Raw genomic sequence first — 19,808 nt, 5'->3', positions numbered from 1 at the left:
ATCTAAAAAGAAATATATGGTCATTCTTTTTTAAAAAGCTGAGTAATCCATGTGTGGTTAAGGCATAATAAATATTCCACCGAATCAAAATCTATTGAGTACATCTGTGGTGATGAGACTAAGGACCACAGTAAGGACCACTCATCTAGTCGTCCCATAGTGACAAGGACCACTCATTACAGTGGTCCGGACCACTGATGTAGTACCCCCTAGTAGCAGGGACCACTCATTACAGTGGTCCGGACCATGGTCTGGACCAGACCACTACTGCTGCGACAACCCCTACTGCTCTCAGACCAGACTGCAGCTTCTTCTTCACCTTCCTGCTGATTTACCACCACATTACCGTTCTTACCTTCTGTGTAGCTCTGTGGACGATTCATCATGCTGATGCTTCAGAGTCGGTCCAGCCGTCTGCAACACACACATTTTACCAGGTCTATTTTAGCTTAAACCTTTTTATAAACCTCACCTCAAATTTTTCATTTCATTGGTACATTTCTGCAGCTGGAAGGTAAACAAATAAAATCCAAAGCATTTGACGCACAGGATGATAACTGATCAAGAAGCTGAGTCTGGTTTAAATGTTTTACATGAATTTTTTTGCTAGTTTAGGATCAGAAAATGATCTTCTACCTCATGTTGTCGCCTCAGATTTTCTTTTAGTGTTTGAGTGAAAAGCATCAGGACTCACCATAAACGTGTTCTTGCTCCTCTTTAGTCTCTTCAGGAAGAAATTCTGTGCAACACATTCATGTTTCACAGCTTTGTTTCAAACCAACTTCCTAATGGAAACACAAATGTGGATGTGCTGCCCTCCTCTGGTTCATTTCTTTTTCTCCTGTTTTTATGTTTTCCTCTCTGAACCCTTTTTGTCCATGTTTTATATCTGTTTTGCTTTTAAAATGTTTGTTTCTTGAACATTGTGATTTAACTTTATTTACAACAAATGATGCAGCAGTGTATAAATATCAGGTGTGTGAAACTTGCCAAACCACCACTGAATCATTTCCTAAATGTATGACATAAAGATGGATTGTGGTGTGTTGCCTCTTGTTTTTTGGACATTTATCTTTAAATTTTTTATTAAAATTTACTTTTTTTAAATACACTGAGCCTTTGTATTGTTGCAATAAATGGTGCGTCAGGAAATAAACATCACAACTTCTTTAAAAGTTCTCAAAGCATCAGTAAATGTTTAACTGTACCTGAATATTTATAACTTAAAAATAACATCTTATGGTAGAAAATAGTTTAATATGTATCAGCAGTGATTCTGCAGTTATAGCACATTTGGAAATTTATAAAACAAGTCAGACACAAAATGCTGATCAAAGGATTTTATGTTTATTTTAATCTCCTAAAGGAAACTTTGAGTGTTTCCACAGACTAAACTAAAAATAAATTTACCATTTTTTTCTTAAGTTTGAAGTTTTAAAATATTATTTGTTGGCTTTAAAATATTTGTTCACCACCTGTAAATAAATCATCAGAAGGAAGAGTGTTCAAAAATCCACATTTTTAAAAGAAGGCAAAAAACAACAGAGATTGAGTAGAATTGACAATTCTTTGTTAAGCCAGTAAGGTAAGAAAATAATACATATCTCTGTCAGAGGAGGCCTGTTAGCTTAGCTTCTGGTCCACTAATACATGAAGTGTCGGGACCCTTCGGTTTAGCCAAAAGACCCGCCTACCTAAGTTATCCTCCTCATTTATACTGATACAATGCATTGTGGCTATGTGCGTGCATGTGGTGCGCATTCATGTGAATGTGTATTTTGCAAGGTGGTCCCTCCTTCTTCCGGGAATTTGATTCTTCCAGGTCCTCCTTTTGGGGTACGTCAGAGCTGAAAGGAAAGAAGATGCTATGCTCTGCTTCGCTATCTTTTTCTGCCTTTCTACTGACTCCCTTCCTTCATTCCCACAATATTCACACAAAGGCTGCTCTTTAATAATTTTCTGAGTTACTGTGAATTCCGTTCTGCTTGAAGGGAATAGATAAGTAAGGAGATACGACAATATTTACAACCACTTCCTCCTGGACATCCAGAACATTTTCAAGGTCCCTGTTATTTACTCAGTATTGAACTCAGTAACCCTGTATGAGTTTGTGTCCTGTTTGTGAATGCATTATCTGTAAGCTGCGAAGGAATAATAATAATTAAGCTGTTTTCACCTCAGCACCACTATATAATGTAGCTCTATTAATTAAAAGCAGAGCCTAATGAATGTTACTAAAATCTAAGGATAAAATGTAAATGAGTAAATGAATGAGAATGCTTATAAAATATTTGCAACAAGTTGTACTATAAAACTTCCCAAGCTTTAAACTTTTAAGTTGTTTATGTACCTTTATGTAGAACATCATCTCCACCACTAACATGAATAAGTCTGAGGTTAGCCACCGTGCTAATCATCATATCTCTTCATGCTAGCTTAGTATAAACTGATTCATCTGCTGCTACGTGTTTATTTCCTTGGTCTATCCCTGTTAATCATTCATTAGCTTTAACGTGTCTGTAAGTACTAGTTTGGTCTGTTTATACTGGTTAATCACTGGTTTATTGGTGTAATCTGGAGTAATTCTCCCTGTGAACGGAGTTAATTGCTGTATAACCAAACTGTCATGGCGCATTTAGTCCAGCAGGTGTCACTGTTGGTACTTTTATTAAACTCACCAGTTAAATTGTTATTATTCAGGAAGAGATTTGCTATAAATATGACTTTAAATGATATTGTTGATTTGTGTTTCTGCTCAACTCTACTTGTGTTTGCAGATATTAATGTAAACAGAAAATATGTCACTCCAGTCAGTTAATAAACATGATTTTCCTGTTATTGTTGCTCTGTAGGAGCAGACAGACACTCACCCATCTATACCAACCCATGTCCATCATTAATGTCTCTTCACGAACAATAAAGGAGACAGAAAACTATTAGAAAACAGTTTGTGTCCTGACCGACACTCAGTGTTGAGCATCAAACCACCGACCTGCTCCCAAGTGGATTGTGGATCCTTCCCTACGGATCACAAGAAGGTGAGTCTGGTTTAAACCTTTCACCTGAATTATTTAGAAAGTTTAGGGTCAGAAAGGTAAATTGTAAATATTGTTATTTTATTTAAGAGCACAGTTCACCTTTAATACACCTTCATGTTTATGTTTATGTCTGTAGTGTTTCACTGTAGAGATAAACCTCATGTTGTCCCCTCAGATTTTCTTAGTTTGGTTACAGAAAAGCATCAGGACTCACCATGAACGTGTCCTCGCTCCTCTTTAGTCTTCATGGTTCACAGCTTTGTGTTGAATAAAGTTCCTGTTGTATTTAGAGGGTGAGGAGGAGACTTCATCAAGTCTAGTTCTTCATGTTATTTGAGATTAAACTGGTGATTTATGGTCTTTAATTCTGAGGTCACTGATGATGAGTTGGTTTGTTTTGATTCAGTTTAAATAACGTTTGATTTCATTTTCATGTGTTTAGAACAATCAGTGTCTTCTTCATTTCTTTTAGTATTTTTTTTTTTTACTCTATTGTATCTGTGGTCCTTAAGTGTATTTTTATCCATTTAATGTATGAAAATATTTATAACATAAAGGGAATAAAAGCAAAACATCATTTTCTATGATACAAAACAAGAAATCACACGGTGAACTCCAGGCACCAAATTTCTCCATTTTACCTTCTTGCAAATCAGCTACAGTATTTAGTCAAATTGATCCACAACCACAATTACCCCTGACACTGAGCCAGGGGTAACGTCACCTACCCCACTGTCAATGCAGAAACATCTGTTACAGACTTTTCCCTCAGTTGATCAATAAATCAAACATCTGTAAACTCATTACTCTCTCAACGACTCCGACAACCTGGTGGAAAACAAACCAAATCACTACATCATGACTAGCATTGAAGAAGTTTGATCCACTTAAAACCTACAATACAAACCTTTTTACTTTTCTACAAAATTTAATTTATTAGTAAATAATCATTTTATACCATTTCACACACGTGTTTAGAGGAAACAGTTTAATATCAATAAATTAAATTTAGAAGAAAGAAATCTGCCTCATCAATGACACATTATAACCATGAAAAACTCGTTCAAACCAATAATCACAAACAGATAATCTCCAAATTATAGAAATTTATTTCCAGCTTGAATTACACAACAACACTCCCAACAGCCAAGTGTGAAAATAACCTGGATCTTTTCCCCCAACCCTAAATTCTGGAAACAGCTCTGTCAGCCTACCATCTCCATGACAACCAACACCATCTTACAGCCTATACAGTACAAAGTTATTCACTGAACTTGCATCAATGAAAGCAGAATGTTAAAATGGGACTGAATAACACAAATATGTGTTCACAGTGCACTTTAGACTCTGCACCATCCTGAGCTGCTCAGCATCAGGACCACTCTGTCTTCTTCTTATCGCCCAGTTACACACCCCATTCCAGTAAAAATAAATGATTTATTATTTCTCTACCTGTTGTTAAGACAAGAGTCCTCCAGAAGTGGAAACCAAGGAACTCCTGTTATATCACGTTACTTTTAGACCACATTTAAATGGGACAGAAAAAATAATGCTCATCACAAACACATGAAATCTGATTGGCCTAAAAAATGTTGTTAGGTTTTATTTTCATGTGTTTAAAATAATCATGAAAGAAACATGAGTCGCGTTCTTCTAGTTAATTTTATTTTGTCTCGTTTCTGCTTTTTTCTGTTCATGTTTTTTGTTTTTTATCTGTCTACGAAAAAGAAAACAAACTTTTAGTTTCAGTAACAACAAAAGCTGCAGCAGGAAATAAATGTCACTTTTCTGAAACATCTCACAAAACTAATAAATCATTTTCTTAAATGTACACAAATATTATTATAGAAAAAAGCAGAGAACAAACATTTTATGGTTAAAAATAGTTTCATATATTTCACTGTTGATCCTGCTGTTGTAATAATAAGAAAATAAAGAAGTCAAAGAATGAAATGAGAGTATTTTATGTTTGTTTCAACATGTCTGGAAGGAAAATTAAATGTTTAGATTTATAAAAACAGCATCGCTGCAGCTTCTGGATCCTGAACTGAGATTGTTTTACAAGCTGAAACTTTAACCTCTTACAGATTAAATTCATCTATTTTCTGCTGCTTTCTCACAAATACTTTTATGAGGGACGTTGCAGGATTTATCAAACCAATATTTCAGATCAGCAGCTCCTCCTTTCTCCCCCATCCTCGCACAGTCCTCTCCATCAGCATTTTCCCCATTATCACCTTTCCAGTCATCCGGGTCATTGCTGTGCCAAAACTGCAAACTAAGAGATGAAGAACAGAAAGAACAGGTTCAATAAAGTGACTTTGATTCTGGAAATGGACCAAAATGTTGTCAGAACAAACCATGTGTCCAGAGACGATCCGTCCACCCACAACCATCTTCCTTCTTCCTCTGAGTCTGTCAGTCCGATCCAGAACTTGTCCTCAGCTTTCTCCATTTTCTCTCTCAGTCTTGCCTCCAGGAATTTCTGAACAGGAAAGTTGATGAAAACGATTCTGTGAGATTTTTTGTGCTGAGATGAAGAAACACGAGGATGAGATGAAATAAGTGAGAAGATGAAGCTGCAGCAGTGTTTCATACCTGCTCCTCCCTGCTGTCTATCTTCACCAGGTCTCCTCCGTTAAGTTTACATCCATCTCTGCTGTCCTTCCAGGATGATTTAGTGGTGTTGAAATAATAACACTTTTCTCCATGAAGCTCCCAGCCTGCTTCACACTTCAGACATTTCTCATCTTTAAACAGATAACAGCAAAGACTTGAGTGAGTCAGGTGGAAGAAATCTCTGTTCATGTTTGTGTGATTTGGAGGCAGCAGGAGGCGTCTTCTGTCCTGCAGTTACAATCTAACTTCCTGAATCTGTCCGTCCATCAATGTTCCTTTAATCATCATCACAGGAAACACATGGTAGAAAAACTACATCCAGAACTCACTGAGGTTTAGTCCAGGTGGTGGACATGTAGAAGGAAGAGGACATGTTGGAGGCGGTGGACAGGAAGAAGGTGGTGGAGATTTTGTCTGATCTGAGCTTCCTGTTTTTACTTCTGTTTTTAAAAGATGGTTAAAAAGAGTTAAAACTTCCATCAGTATTTTTTCTTTCAGAACCTCAATAGAAAAACATTTTCTGAGATATTGAGCAGAAACATGAGAAATGACAGAAAACAGACCAACATCAGTCGTCTTGTGGACAGTTTCTAACCTCGACAGTCTCACCTGTTATATACTCGGGTGTGTAAAGACTTGTTTTTAATGTTTTATGTAAAACACTTTGTGCTACTTTTGGTATGAAAAGTGCTCTATTATTAGAATTTTACTGGATTTGACTGTTTTTCAGTTCTCCACACAGTGGCAGCATCCTGACAGTCTTTGATTATTTAAGCAGGAATCAGCAACTCCAGACCTCCTGGACCAGGTCCTGCAGGTTTTAGATGTTTCCCTGCTGCAACACACCCGACTCAAATAAATGGATCATCAATACGTTTGTGCAGAACTCCACAAAATCAGCTGTGATGCAGCAAAAAAGCATCTAAAACCTGTAGGACACCGGCCCAAAAGCTCTGGAGTAGTTGATCTCTGTTTTAAATGTTTCCCTGCTGCAACACACCTGATATGAAGTCTTTCATTGTGGGTCAACTGCCTGCAAAGGCTCAATGTTGAAGATTTTACAGTGAAAATAACTCATTACTAAATATTAAACTCTTAAAATCAAGATGCTGCTTTATGAAGGAAGCACTTCACTGTGAGGATCAAAAGATTCGACTCTGACTTGATTCTTTTAGGCCCTGAACCAAAATCTTCTGCACTGTTTAAACATGTGGAGAATATGAACAAACTCTGAGACTTAAAACAATCTAAATTTATTTTAGCTTCTCTTTAATTAACCAGTCACATCTAAAGAACATGCTCACCTTTAAGTTGTTCATATTCAGACTTGGTGACGTTTCTCTTGGTTCCCACGTTGTTAAATACTGAGTTTACAATGAGGCAAGGCAGAAAAATACAAAGTCAGCAACATTTTCTGTTTAACAAAGATTTTCAGAATTTTATTTTATTTATCAGCAACTTTGAAAAAAATAAAACTATTTCATTACTTTTTTCTTCACCTTATTTCTATCACTTCCTACTTATTAAGGCAGTGTGTATTAATAAACTCACTAGTGAATCCGAGAGCGATGATGGCAGCGACCAGAAGAAGGCTGAGAACCAGCAGCGCCGCGCGCTGTGAGGTCACATGACGCTTCCTGTTTGACCCGACCTGTTGCTGGCTGCAACCTGTGAATTTATTTATTTAGTTAAAAACAAACACTGTAAAAGATCTTCATTTGCATATATTTTTACACAGTGGTTTTATTTCATCCACATAATGATGAAAACATGTAAAAATGTAGGTGAAGGTCAATCTGCTGCGACTCTAACATCCTGTTAGAAAAGATAAACATTCAACCAGCAAAGAGATCGTCAACGTACAAGAAGAGGAAATGAGATTTCACACACTGTCATTATTTTTTCTTCTAGAAATAAACTTCCTCGTTTTAATTACTTTTATTAAAGCATTTCAAAAGAGCAACGAATATAGAGAGATAATAAATAAATAATTGAGCCTGCTTTTTATTTAAATGTAAAAAGTTTAGTTTTATCATTGTTTGAATACATAGAACCAAATTGTTACTTTAATATTTAGTATTTCTGGTTCTTCAGTCCTCAGGCAGAAAATCCTGAATAGCTGAATAATTCTGATCATTACTGAGGAATTAAAGTAAAAACATCAGCTTCATCTTCCTGTTTCTGCTGCTGGTCACCAACCTGGTAGCTCTGATCTCTGCGTCTTGATTTCAGAGTACGTGGTGTCATCCGATGATAGAAACGGATCTGAAACATTGAACATCCACAGATAAAACTTAGATTTTGCCACTGAAAATCTCTTCAGACAGACAGACAGCTAGGCTGGCTCACCATTGGTCTTTGGTCTTTTGAACTGAACATCAGCGTACGTTACATCAGCTTCAGGCATTTTGCTGCTGTGTGATCATCAGTGAGTCTGAAAGGGAACTACAGCCCAGAGTTCACGGTTGGTCTTAAATAAAGACGACTAAACACGGCTTCCGGATGACGGGGAGGGCGTTTTGCATTCACTTGTGGTGGTGTTATGAATTTAAAAAAAAGAAAAAATAAAGGTTAAAGGAGCTAACAGCACTCCATGAAAGTAGCACAAATGAACCAGCTTCTTCTGGATGGGACCCACCATGAATGGCAAACACAAAGTGGGACAGTCCTGATCATGGAGGACAGTTCCATCCAACTATCGGCCGATACCCTGCTTCTGTACCACATGGAAGCTCCTGTCAGACATAGTGGATAAGATGAGTAGACACAAGGGTCAATGCGTGATCAGGGCTCAGAAAGTAACACCAGAGGAGCAAAAACACCAGCTGCTGGTTAACAGAGCTGCTCCACAACACTGAGATCAGAAAAACTGAGTTCTTCACCTCTGTAGTTGGCTAACTGGCTATTTATCTCAAAACCATTCATTTCATATGTCGAGTAGCACATATATTTTACCTTTATTTAACCAAGTAGTCACACTGAGATTAAAATCTCTTTTCAAGACCTGGCCAAGATCAACTATATAAAAAATCTACTTTCTAAAACACGTATGAGATTATGTCATGATGACTGCATGGAAGGAAAACGCTGCTTTACCAAAGTCTGCTAGGAGGAGGACAGATGGGGGATTGAATCAAAGTCAAGATTTGATGCAGTCTGTTGGTTTTCCTTAACTAGGCTAATATTTATTATGGACTGGCTCGAATGAAAACTGACTGGAAGACAGTTTCCTTGAACTGGTTGTATGTAAAGTGCCCTGAGAGTGAATTGGCACTATACAAATAAAGCTGAACTGAAATGAAGTATCTTATTCTCAGCATTTCATAATTAGACTAAATTTACGTAGATTAAGATAATTCTGGGATACAGATTAACCAGACTGCAATTTGCTAAGAGTAGTGATTTTTAGACTCCATGTATAGACAGGCTGATGTAAAGCACACAGAGGTTTCACCATATAAGGTGCTTAGGGTCTTAGATGCCCTGAAGACTGGACTTAGCACAACACCATGTGTGTAAACATATGTGTGTTTTCACAGGATTGGTCACTTTAGGACTAAGGAACGTTTCTTTATCTGAAACGTATAGAAGGATGCCTTACACATGTTTTCAGGGGGATTCTCAAAACTGGCCAGAGACCTCACAGAGATGCATATCTGTTTAAGATGTCACTTTTTGTAATAAACCATAATTTTTTATACATCAAGCTGATGTCCGGAGCTCTTCTTTTTACCTGAAAGTATTTTTGTCACATCACCTGCGTCCACAAAATAAACAGACTTTTAAATAATGGCTTCGGTGTTGCCGTCATCGCCAGAATCTGATAATGGGGATTATGTTCTCTGTCATGGAATAGGTCCGACCACTTTACCTACTCCCTGTTCCCTTACACAAAGTGGTCCTAGACTGACCTTGTTCAGAGCAAGGTGACTACAGGAGTGAGACCAACATGGCCTCTTGATGGGGTTCACTTCATTCTGGGAAATGGTTTGGTGGGTAGTCGTGTCTGGGCAGATGTTCATCTCTCACCTGTGGTGACTTTTCATCCAGTCTACGCCGCTCCTGGGGACATGATGAGCAGTTCTCCGGGGTTTTGTCCATGTTTGTGGTCACACATGCTATGTCCAAACTGGATTCAGAGGTGAGATCTGATGGGGAAGATGAATCGAACATGTCTGTTCCATCTTTAACTGACTTTCCTCTGGTCCTTTCCCGGGATGAGTTGTTACAGGAACAGCAAATTGATCCCACGCTGAAGGAAATGTTTGACAGTGTTTTGTCTGCGGCTGACATTAAGAGTGCATCTAGTGGCTGTTTCTTGCTGAATGCCTTGTTGTTCAGGAAGTTTGTTGCCCTTGGTGATGACATTGTGGGAAATGTTGTTTTTCAACTGGTTGTGCCATCAAAGTTTAGATCCCTGGTTGTGAAAATTGCTCATGATGACAGTGGACACTTTGGGATAAGAACAACTTACCTGAATATCTTGAAACACTTCTTGTGGCCCCGCCTTCAATGATAAGTTGCAATATCAAACCTGTTCCTTCTCTAGGTGAGCCATTTGAACATCTTGTGGTGGAGTGTGTGGGTCCTTTAACACGCTCCATGTCTGACAGCAAGTATGTTTACTGTTATGTGTGGAAGCACCAGGTATCCTGCTGCTTATCCGCCGAGGTCCATCACGACTAAAGCCGAGGTAAAGGCATTAACCCAAATCATTCCAGTGTTTGGTGTTCCAAAAGCCTGCCACTGATGGCAGCTACACTGATCACAACTAGTCATGTTACGTCTGACACAAAAGCCCCGAAGCCTGTGTGGAGTAAAGCCTGAATCGAGGCCCGTGTTCATTTCCTGAATATCACGTGGCCAAAGACAAATGAGGACCCGTTTTTCCTCAATCACCCGAGTGCCTCGTTGTGTGATTCGAGCTGCTGAAGAAGCCACAGAAAATGCAAGAAATGCTCTGCGTAATTCGAGGTGACAGTGAGGTAATACAACACATACAGCACTGCCACAAAGATGGAGCAGGAAAAAGACGAAAGACATCAGCAGCTTGGAAATATCTTCATATCTTCCAGTACGATAAAATATAACTTTAATCTGGTGAAATAGTGACACAAGCACTTCCTGCCACCATCATGTACATACACACCCTTGAAAATTTAGAAAATATACGAGTGCATGAATATATTTAAATATATGGTTGGAAACAGTCAGACACACTTTATATGTGTGTATATATAGATAGAGAGAGAGGGAAATATATAACTTTATTAATATATTTTAATATATTTATAGATTAATTTATAATACAGTTGCATCATTATGTTTACACATCCACCAGTATGTAGTTTACATATTGACAGGAGGACTGTTGGACATCAAATGACAGCAGATGTCAGTTCTACCAAACGAGCTGTTAAATGGAGCCTCGAGTAATGACACTTTTGGTGAAGCAGTTGGCTGGAAAGACTCAACACATTCACGGGGCTTCATCACACCATCACTAATCATAACTCCTTAACATGTTTGCAGTCCTTCAGGTGCCCGAATCAGAGGCTGATGAGGTGGGCTTGTTTTTGCAGTCGTACCACCTTGACATTTGACTCATCGAAGGATCAGATAAGAGCGTAGCTGATGCTTTGTCCCGAATTATCTGTATTGCTTTCTTATGCAAACTGAGTAGTGGGTGTATTGTACTTATGTAGTTATTATCCCAGACTTCTGCACAGTAAATGAGATATGGAAGAACTAGTGAACAGTAACGTATGCAGAGTGATTTATGATTCAGTGCCTGGTTTGCTTTAATACTGCAGCACATCTCTAAATATTGGTTTATAAATTATTAATTTGTGATTTCCAACAGATTTTTTCATCAATCAGCATCCCTAAAAATTTGATTTGTTACTCTTTACAAAAGTAAGTCCATGCAACGGTATCTGTTACTATAGATTAGTTCTATAATTACCAAAAGTATGATTCTTGTTTTGCTCAGGTTTAATAATAATTTATTTCTGTCCAACCATGATTTTAATTTATTCACTTCACTATTAATTACTTATGTTAGAATTTGTAAGTTACAGCCAGAACAAAAAATGTTTGTGTCATCAGCAAATAAAACCATCTTAAATACTTTTGCAACCTTGCATATATCATTAATATAAGAGTTCAGGACCCGACACTGACCCCTGAGGGATTTCATAAACTGCTTCCTTTCAGATAAATAACATCTAATCCAGTCTTGTAAATTTCCCCTGATCCCATTCTGGTCTAGTTTCTTGAATAATATATCATGATTTATTGTGTCAAAAGCATTTTTTAGGTCTGAGTATCCCCACTGTATACTGTTTATGGTCTAATGGATTTGAAATTTTCCTCCACTGAATCGATTAATACCATTGACGTTGCTCTGTTTGATCTAAATCCATATTGACTTTCAGTCATTAATTTCTTTTTCTATTAATTCAGATTAAACTGGTGATTTATGGTCTTTAATTCTGAGGTCACTGATGATGAGTTGGTTTGTTTTAATTCAGTTTATTTAAAGTTTAATTTAATTTTCATGTCTTTAGAACCAACAGGAAACAGATGTGGACGTGCCGTCCTCCTCATGTCTTTTTATCTTTGTATTTTTTCTCTGAACTTGTTGTCATGTTTTTTATTTGTGGTAATTTATTTTTTATTTGTAGAATGTATGTAAATATTAATAACTTAAAAGGAAAAAATAGCAAACATGAGAGTTTATAGATGAAAATAGTTTGTTTCACAGGTGACCCTGCTATTTTAAAACAATGTAATGAGAGCAATAAGAAAAGAAATCGGACACAAAAATAAATTAAAATAGTTTAATATATTTCACTGTTGATCCTGCTGTTGTAATAATAAGAAAATAAAGAAGACAAAGAATGAAATGAGAGTATTTTATGTTTGTTTCAACATGTCTGGAAGGAAAATTAAATGTTTAGATTTATAAAAACAGCATCGCTGCAGCTTCTGGATCCTGAACTGAGATTGTTTTACAAGCTGAAACTTTAAACTCTTACAGATTAAATTCAACTAGTTTCTGCTGCTTTCTCACAAATACTTTTATGAGGGACGTTGCAGGATTTATCAAACCAACACTTCAGATCAGCAGCTCCTCCTTTCTCCCCCATCCTCACACAGTCCTCTCCATCAGGATTTGTGCCATTATTACCTTTCCAGTCATCCGGCTCATTGCCGTTCCAAAACTTCAAACTAAGAGATGAAGAACAGAAAGAACAGGTTCAATAAAGTGACTTTGATGCTGGAAATGGACCAAAATGTTGTCAGAACAAACCATGTGTCCAGAGACGATCCATCCACCCACAACCATCTTCCTTCTTCCTCTGAGTCTGTCAGTCCGATCCAGAACTTGTCCTCAGCTTCCTCCATTTTCTCTCTCAGTCTTGCCTCCTGGTTTTACTTCTGTTTTTAAAAGATGGTTAAAAAAGTTAAAACTTCCGTATTTTTTCTTTCAGAACCTCAATAGAAAAACATTTTCTGAGATATTGAGCAGAAACATGAGAAATGACAGAAAACAGACCAACATCAGTCGTCTGGTGAATGAAAGTGAAGGAGGTTGTAAATAATCCAGATTTAATCCTCAAAGAGTCACAAGTTAAAGTGATGTGACGCTGAATGAGACTTTTACACTGAACCTTGTGGACAGTTTCTAACCTCGACAGTCTCACCTGAGAGATTTTTCCTCAGAGCTTCATTCTCCTCTTTCAGGGTTTGGAGACTTTTATTGATCATCAAATAAGCAAAAGCTGATTATAGAAAAAAAACAGCAGTTAAAGTTGGAGTGATCATGTTTACATAAAATTAATATCTTTGAAAACACAGCAGGTAAATATTTGTTCAGTCTTTTTATTTTTAAATGATCTAACTGGTTAAAAGTAGAAACTGACCGAGACGGTAAATAACGATGAGAGCAGCTGCCAGCAGAGCAGAAAGAACCAGCAGGACCAGCTTCCAGCTTCTGTTTGCTTTCTCATGTCGAGAGGCAGCAGCTTCACCTGAGGAGCATTTAGAGGAGAATCACATCAACACCTGGAGCAGAAAACACAGCAACACACAACAAGCAGCTTCTCTGAAACACAACAAAACCAACACTGAACACCTGCTCATCAATTCACTGCTCTGTTTCTGGAGATTTAACAGACCTCTCACATTAGGAAGATAAAATAAACACTAGAAATCTTTTCAACATGTATAAATCAGATTCCCACAGAGAGACATCTGTACCAGTATCTCCACTACTGGGACTGACCATCGGATAGTCTCAAAATAATCTGCTTTTATGCTTGAACTGGATTTTTCTTCTATGTGACTGTTGCTCAAACAGTAAAGGTGAAACAGAAAAACAGATTTTTCTTTTACATTTTTATAATTATCTTAAGTATATTTTTAGTTTTCAAAGATAAGTGATCAGTTCTATAAAGTAATAATTAATCCTATAAGTTAATTTATTCAAGGACTGACAGGATGTTGACTAGAGTAATGAATCAGTAATGATCTAAACAACCACTTTACCAGCTTTATCTTTAATAACCGCCACTAACAGATCAGACGTCACTGAGTCTGATAAGACACGAATAATAAAGACGGTAAAACAGATTAAACATCACTGTCTCAACTTCACTTTAAACCTTGTTTAAATGATTTAAAATGTATTTATCAGTATCAAACCTTTACCCTCTTTTAAAAATAAACTTTTTCTCACATTGCTAACTGTTAAAACCACAGCGGACCAACAGAAAACACGACGTTTCTTTTTATACCTTCTGCATCAGATAGACGACTTTCCGCTTATTAACTTCCTCTCATTTTTTACCAGAAGTTTATGTATTAACTTTTTAAACTGAGGAAAACGTCCTTTTTCTTTTATTGATCCTTTCTTAAACAATTAAACCAACATTTAATCTTAGTTTTCCACTTATAAACCATCACATATGATCATATATTGCTGTGATAGGACAGTAAATGTGGCCTAAAGTGACAGAACATGTTTTATTCCAGTTTGTGTGTTAGGTTCAGTCTGGTTGTTGTGTGATGATGACCTCTCAGACCAGACTGCAGCTTCTTCTTCACCTTCCTGCTGATTTACCACCACATTACCGTTCTTACCTTCTGTGTTGCTCTGTGGACGATTCATCATGCAGACGCTTCAGAGTCGGTCCAGCCGTCTGCAACACACACATTTTACCAGGTCTATTTTAGCTTAAACCTTTTTATAAACCTCACCTCAAATTTTTCATTTCATTGGTACATTTCTGCAGCTGGAGGGTAAACAAATAAAATCCAAAGCATTTGACGCACAGGATGATAACTGATCAAGAAGCTGAGTCTGGTTTAAATGTTTTACATGAATTTTTTTGCTAGTTTAGGGTCAGAAAATGATCTTCTACCTCATGTTGTCGCCTCAGATTTTCTTTTAGTGTTTGAGTGAAAAGCATCAGGACTAACCATGAACGTGTTCTTGCTCCTCTTTAGTCTCTTCAGGAAGAAATTCTGTGCAACACATTCATGTTTCACAGCTTTGTTTCAAACCAACTTCCTGATGGAAAAACAAATGTGGATGTGCTGCCCTCCTCTGGTTCATTTCTTTTTCCTCCTGTTTTAGTGTTTTCCTCTCTGAACCCTTGTTGTCCATGTTTTATATCTGTTTTGCTTTTAAAATGTTTGTTTCTTGAACATGGTGATTTAACTTTATTTACAACAAATGATGCAGCAGTGTAAAAATATCACGTGTGTGAAACTTGCCAAACCACCACTGAATCGCTTTCTAAATGTATGACTTAAAGATGGATTGTGGTGTGTTGCCTCTTGTTTTTTGGACATTTATCTTTAAACGTTTTATTAAAATTTACTTTTTTTAAAAACACTGAGCCTTTGTATTGTTGCAATAAATGGTGCGTCAGGAAATAAACATCACTACTTCTTTAAAAGTTCTCAAAGCATCAGTAAATGTTTAACTGTGCCTGAATATTTATAACTTAAAAATAACATCTTATGGTAGAAAATAGTTTAATATGTATCAGCGGTGATTCTGCAGTTATAGCACATTTGGAAATTTATAAAACAAGTCAGACACAAAATGCTGATCAAAGGATTTTATGTTTATTTTAATCTCTTAAAGGAAACTTTGAGTGTTTCCACAAACTGAACTAAAAGTAAATTTACCATTTCTTTCTTAAGTTGTACTATAAAACTTCCCAACCTTAAAACTCTTAATTTGTTTATGTACCTTTATGTAGAACATCATCTCTACCACTAACATGAATAAGTCTGAGGTTAGCCACCGTGCTAATCAGCATATCTCTTCATGCTAGCTTAGTATAAGCTGATTCATCTGCTGCTACGTATTTATTTCCTTGGTCTATCCCTGTTAATCATTCATTAGCTTTAACGTGTCTGTAAGTACTAGTTTGGTCTGTTTATACTGGTTAATCACTGGTTTATTGGTGTAATCTGGAGTAATTCTCCCTGTGAACGGAGTTAATTGCTGTATAACCAAACTGTCATAGCGCATTTCGTCCAGCAGGTGTCACTGTTGGTACTTTTGTTAAACTCACCAGTTAAATTGTTATTATTCAGGAAGAAATTTGCTATAAATATGACTTTAAATTATATTGTTGATTTGTGTTTCTGCTCAACTCTACTTGTGTTTGCAGATATTAATGTAAACAGAAAATATGTTGCTCCAGTCAGTTAATAAACATGATTTTCCTGTTATTGTTGCTCTGTAGGAGTAGACAGACACTCACCCATCTATACCAACCCATGTCCATCATTAATGTCTCTTCACGAACAATAAAGGAGACAGAAAACTGTTAGAAAACAGTTTGTGTCCTGACCGACACTCAGTGTTGAGCATCAAACCACCGACCTGCTCCCAAGTGGATTGTGGATCCTCCCCTACAGATCACAAGAAGGTGAGTCTGGTTTAAACCTTTCACCTGAATTATTTAGAAAGTTTAGGATCAGAAAGGTAAATTATAAATATTGTTATTTTATTTAAGAGCACAGTTCACCTTTAATACACCTTCATGTTTATGTTTATGTCTGTAGTGTTTCACTGTAGAGATAAACCTCATGTTGTCCCCTCAGATTTTCTTAGTTTGGTTTACAGAAAAGCATCAGGACTCACCATAAACGTGTCCTCGCTCCTCTTTAGTCTTCATGTTTCACAGCTTTGTGTTGAATAAAGTTCCTGTTGTATTTAGAGGATGAGGAGGAGACTTCATCAAGTCTAGTTCTTCATGTTATTTCAGATTAAACTGGTGATTTATGGTCTTTAATTCTGAGGTAACTGATGATGAGTTGCTTTGTTTTGATTCAGTTTAAATAACGTTTGATTTAATTTGCTATTAATATGTGTTTAGAATAATCAGTGTCTTCCTCATTTCTTTTAGTATTTTTTTTTTTTACTCTATTGTATCTGTGGTCCTTAAATGTATTTTTATCCATATAATGCATGAAAATATTTATAACATAAAGGGAATAAAAGCAAAACATAATTTTATATGATACAAAACAAGAAATCACACGGTGAACTTCAGGCACCAAATTTCTCCATTTTACCTCCTTGCAAATCAACTACAGGATTTAGTCAAATTGATCCACAACCACAATTACCCCTGACACTGAGCCAGGGGTAACGTCACCTACCCCACTGTCAATGCAGAAACATCTGTTACAGACTTTTCCCTCAGTTGATCAATAAATCAAACATCTGTAAACTCATTACTCTCTCAACGACTCCGACAACCTGGTGGAAAACAAACCAAATCACTACATCATGACTAGCATTGAAGAAGTTTGATCCACTTAAAACCTACAATACAAACCCTTTTACTTTTCTACAAAATTTCATTTATTAGTAAATAATCATTTTATACCATTTCACACACGTGTTTAGAGGAAACAGTTTAATATCAATAAATTAAATTTAGAAGACAGAAATCTGCCTCATCAATGACACATTATAACCATGAAAAACTCGTTCAAATCAATAATCACAAACAGATAATCTCCAAATTATAGAAATTTATTTCCAGCTTGAATTGCACAACAACACTCCCAACAGCCAAGTGTGAAAATAACCTGGATCTTTTCCCCCGACCCTAAATTCTGGAAACAGCTCTGTCAGCCTACCATCTCCATGACAACCAACACCATCTTACAGCCTATACAGTACAAAGTTATTCACTGAACTTGCATCAATGAAAGCAGAATGTTAAAATGGGACTGAATAACACAAATATGTGTTCACAGTGCACTTTAGACTCTGCACCATCCTGAGCTGCTCAGCATCAGGACCACTCTGTCTTCTTCTTATCGTCCAGTTACACACCCCATTCCAGTAAAAATAAATGATTTATTATTTCTCTACCTGTTGTTAAGACAAGAGTCCTCCAGAAGTGGAAACCAAGGAACTCCTGTTATATCACGTTACTTTTAGACCACATTTAAATGGGAAAGAAAAAATAATGCTCAGCACAAACACATGAAATCTGATTGGCCTAAAAAATGTTGTTAGGTTTTATTTTCATGTTTAAAATAATCATGAAACAAACATGAGTCGTGTTCTTCTAGTTAATTTTATTTTGTCTCGTTTCTGCATTTTCCTATTCATGTTTTTTTCAGTTTTTTTGTTATTGATGTCTAAAAAACAAACTTTTAGTTTCAGTAACAACAAAAGCTGCAGCAGGAAATAAATCTCACTTTGCTGAAACATCTCACAAAACTAATAAATCATTTTCTTAAATGTACACAAATATTATTATAGAAAAAAGCAGAGAACAAACATTTTATGGTTAAAAATAGTTTAATATATTTCACTGTTGATCCTGCTGTTGTAATAATAAGAAAATAAAGAAGACAAAGAATGAAATGAGAGTATTTTATGTTTGTTTCAACATGTCTGGAAGGAAAATTAAATGTTTAGATTTATAAAAACAGCATCGCTGCAGCTTCTGGATCCTGAACTGAGATTGTTTTACAAGCTGAAACTTTAACCTCTTACAGATTAAATTCTTCTAGTTTCTGCTGCTTTCTCACAAATACTTTTATGAGGGACGTTGCAGTTTCGATCAAACCAACACTTCAGATCAGCAGCTCCTCCTTTCTCCCCCATCCTCACACAGTCCTCTCCATCAGGATTTTCTCCTTTCCAGTCATCCGGGTCATTGCCGAGCCAAAAGCTCAAACTAAGAGATGAAGAACAGAAAGAACAGGTTCAATAAAGTGACTTTGGTTCTGGAAATGGACCAAAATGTTGTCAGAACAAACCGTGTGTCCAGAGACGATCCATCCACCCACAACCATCTTCCTTCTTCCTCTGAGTCTGTCAGTCCGATCCAGAACTTGTCCTCATCTTTCTTCATTTTCTCTCTCAGTCTTGCCTCCAGGAATATCTGAACAGGAAAGTTGATGAAAAGGATTCTGTGAGATTTTTTGTGCTGAGATGAAGAAACACGAGGATGAGATGAAATAAGTGAGAAGATGAAGCTGCAGCAGTGTTTCATACCTGCTCCTCCCTGCTGTCTATCTTCACCAGGTCTCCTCCGTTAAGTTTACATCCATCTCTGCTGTCCTTCCAGGATGATTTAGTGGTGGTGAAATAATAACACTTTTCTCCATGAGGCTCCCAGCCTGCTTCACACTTCAGACGTTTCTCATCTTTAAACAGATAACAGCAAAGACTTGAGTGAGTCAGGTGGAAGAAATCTCTGTTCATGTTTGTGTGATTTGGAGGCAGCAGGAGGCGTCTTCTGTCCTGCAGTTACAATCTAACTTCCTGAATCTGTCCGTCCATCAATGTTCCTTTAATCATCATCACAGGAAACACATGGTAGAAAAACTACATCCAGAACTCACTGAGGTTTAGTCCAGGTGGTGGAGATGTAGAAGGAAGAGGACATGTTGGAGGTGGTGGACAGGAAGAAGGTGGTGGAGATTTTGTCTGATCTGAGCTTCCTGTTTTTACTTCTGTTTTTAAAAGATGGTTAAAAAAAGTTAAAACTTCAGTATTTTTTCTTTCAGAACCTCAATAGAAAAACATTTTCTGAGATATTGAGCAGAAACATGATAAATGGTAACAAATAAAGCAAACACCCTGGGACTGTG

At 36.8% G+C, this 19,808-nt stretch overlaps 2 protein-coding genes across 6 annotated transcripts in view; both read right to left on the bottom strand.

Annotated features, from left to right (window-relative positions):
* Positions 1 to 4,183: 4,183 nt before the first annotated feature.
* On the bottom strand, positions 4,184 to 8,097 carry LOC121656592 (C-type lectin domain family 4 member A-like). 2 transcript variants are annotated; one of them, XM_042011668.1, is made up of 8 exons: positions 8,007 to 8,097; positions 7,857 to 7,922; positions 7,209 to 7,325; positions 6,962 to 7,021; positions 5,987 to 6,097; positions 5,637 to 5,788; positions 5,399 to 5,523; positions 4,184 to 5,316 (listed from the first exon to the last, which is right to left on the bottom strand). In XM_042011668.1, the coding sequence occupies exons 1-8, from the start codon at positions 8,062 to 8,064 to the stop codon at positions 5,133 to 5,135; spliced, it is 873 nt and encodes a 290-aa protein (XP_041867602.1). In that variant the 5' UTR covers positions 8,065 to 8,097; the 3' UTR covers positions 4,184 to 5,132. The 2 variants fall into 2 exon arrangements, with proteins under 2 accessions (XP_041867602.1, XP_041867603.1); XM_042011669.1 differs by having other exon boundaries at positions 5,987 to 6,094.
* Positions 8,098 to 12,509: 4,412 nt separating this feature from the next.
* Positions 12,510 to 19,808, bottom strand: part of LOC121656590 (type-2 ice-structuring protein-like) — a 31,224-nt gene continuing 23,925 nt past the window's right edge. For all 4 annotated transcript variants that reach the window (XM_042011665.1, XM_042011664.1, XM_042011663.1 and 1 more), the window contains 5 exons: positions 19,560 to 19,670; positions 19,210 to 19,361; positions 19,085 to 19,096; positions 12,973 to 13,085; positions 12,510 to 12,890 (listed from right to left, as the gene is read on the bottom strand). In XM_042011665.1, coding sequence (XP_041867599.1) covers positions 12,707 to 12,890; positions 12,973 to 13,085; positions 19,085 to 19,096; positions 19,210 to 19,361; positions 19,560 to 19,670 — 572 coding nt within the window. In that variant the 3' untranslated portion in view covers positions 12,510 to 12,706. The remainder of the gene's footprint in view (positions 12,891 to 12,972; positions 13,086 to 19,084; positions 19,097 to 19,209; positions 19,362 to 19,559; positions 19,671 to 19,808) is intronic.

The sequence above is a fragment of the Melanotaenia boesemani genome, chromosome 17, assembly GCF_017639745.1.
Source record: "Melanotaenia boesemani isolate fMelBoe1 chromosome 17, fMelBoe1.pri, whole genome shotgun sequence".
NCBI lineage: Eukaryota > Metazoa > Chordata > Actinopteri > Atheriniformes > Melanotaeniidae > Melanotaenia > Melanotaenia boesemani.
This window is presented reverse-complemented; position numbering and strand designations above follow the sequence as displayed.

What these genes read in the sequence shown, in the direction of transcription:
- LOC121656592 (XM_042011668.1), bottom strand. Translation starts at nt 8,064, where the DNA reads ATGCCTGAAGCTGATGTAACGTACGCTGATGTTCAGTTCAAAAGACCA. An exon ending in GCAGAGATCAGAGCTACCAG is followed by an intron (nt 7,326 to 7,856) that starts GTTGGTGACCAG and finishes ATAAATTCACAG; the next exon opens with GTTGCAGCCAGCAACAGGTC. An exon ending in TAGACAGCAGGGAGGAGCAG is followed by an intron (nt 5,524 to 5,636) that starts GTATGAAACACT and finishes TTTCCTGTTCAG; the next exon opens with AAATTCCTGGAGGCAAGACT.